Source organism: Fukomys damarensis, unplaced genomic scaffold, assembly GCF_012274545.1.
Source record: "Fukomys damarensis isolate Sample0158 unplaced genomic scaffold, DMR_v1.0_HiC HiC_scaffold_3, whole genome shotgun sequence".
Classification (NCBI taxonomy): Eukaryota; Metazoa; Chordata; class Mammalia; order Rodentia; family Bathyergidae; genus Fukomys; species Fukomys damarensis.
Window position 1 is genome coordinate 43,180,651 of NW_022900915.1, and position 1,318 is coordinate 43,181,968.

At 62.3% G+C, this 1,318-nt stretch overlaps 1 protein-coding gene across 4 annotated transcripts in view; it reads right to left on the reverse strand.

Moving 5' to 3' along the window:
• Positions 1-329: 329 nt before the first annotated feature.
• The window catches only part of Atg10 (autophagy related 10), a 227,104-nt gene continuing 226,115 nt past the window's right edge, over positions 330-1,318 (reverse strand). For all 4 annotated transcript variants that reach the window (XM_010642752.3, XM_010642745.2, XM_033767871.1 and 1 more), the window contains 2 exons: positions 884-999; positions 330-668 (listed from right to left, as the gene is read on the reverse strand). In XM_010642752.3, the coding sequence (XP_010641054.1) occupies positions 888-999 (112 nt within the window). In that variant the 3' untranslated portion in view covers positions 330-668; positions 884-887. The remainder of the gene's footprint in view (positions 669-883; positions 1,000-1,318) is intronic.

The window sequence follows — 1,318 nt, forward strand, 5'->3', positions numbered from 1 at the left end:
TCCCGGAGCTCAGCGAGAGCTCGGAGCACACGAGAGGCCAGCGAGGCTCGGCCGTGACCTTCACAGGGCAGGGGGACAAATGCACTGCAGCTCGGCACGTTTTCACCTGAGCATGGAGCAGCAGATGGAACCCTACGGACAGTCCAGGAGCAGCTGCGGCGTCCCAACAGACAGGAGGGAGGCAGCGCACTTTGCACAGAACCTGAAAGGGCTGGCAGACAGTGGGACACATCAGTGCCACCACACACGCACATCCGGGCCACAGGACCCGAGAGCCTGCTCCAGGAGGTGGCAGCGTCTGCAGCCCAGGTGATGCTGCCTTCCACACCCTTCAGTGAGAAAATCGAATCCAGGCGGTCTAACAGCCGGTCGGACTGTCCCAGGGCTGGCCCCGGGGACGCACAGGAGAAACCAAGCAGACCGTCGCTCCCCGCGAGACAGTGGGGTACGCAGAGGGGAGCACTCGCTGCGTATCTGTAGAGTACTTCCCACTGCTCTCTTTAGAGTGATTTGTATCCTTGACACGACTCCTCTGAACATTCAGTACATCACATAGCAGTTACAGCAGGCGTTTTCCGCCCCGTGGCGGGAATGCCGCACAGCGCTGGTCCCCTGAGAACCTGCCGGCCGGGACGCTGTGGGAGCTCTTCCTGCCACAGTGGGAGAATCTGAGAACAGGAAAAAACAAGAGCCAAGAGAGAGGAAAGCTTCACCGAGCAGTAAAGACTCATTTCAAGAATAACCATACTAAAATGAAACCATCCAGCCCAGCGCTTCCTCAACCATGAGGCGGGTGCCACCGGACGCGTGGAGAGCAAACCAGCGCTCACCCACGAGGACAACAGCAGACGCCACGCGGCCGGGACAGCGCGCCGCCCTTTACCCTGTCAGTCGGCATCTCCTGCATGGCCAGAGGTGGCCTTGGCGTAACTCAGAGGTACATTCAGCCCCACCGCCGGCCCCACGACGCTCAGCCACGACGTGATGTAGTTGATGGTCCTGGAAATGGAGGAGACGGAGACTCAGGCCCTGTCCCCGCCTCCAGGACAGCTTCTGGATGCGTGGACACCACGCGTTCAGCGGCAGGGACGGAAAGGCTTCGCCAGACCCTGCGCCCAACAAGCAGCCCAGAGGACGGGCCGTGAGGACCCCTCCCTGAAGGGTGCTGGACACGGGTTCACGGCTGCCCGTGACGACGAAAGGCCACTGAGATCTCTGGCACTGGTGACGGCCGCAGAGCGCAGTGGCCAAGAGCCGGGCTCTGAGACGCACGCGGGGGTCCAAGTCCCGGCTCTGCCGCTTCACCCCCCCCCCCCGG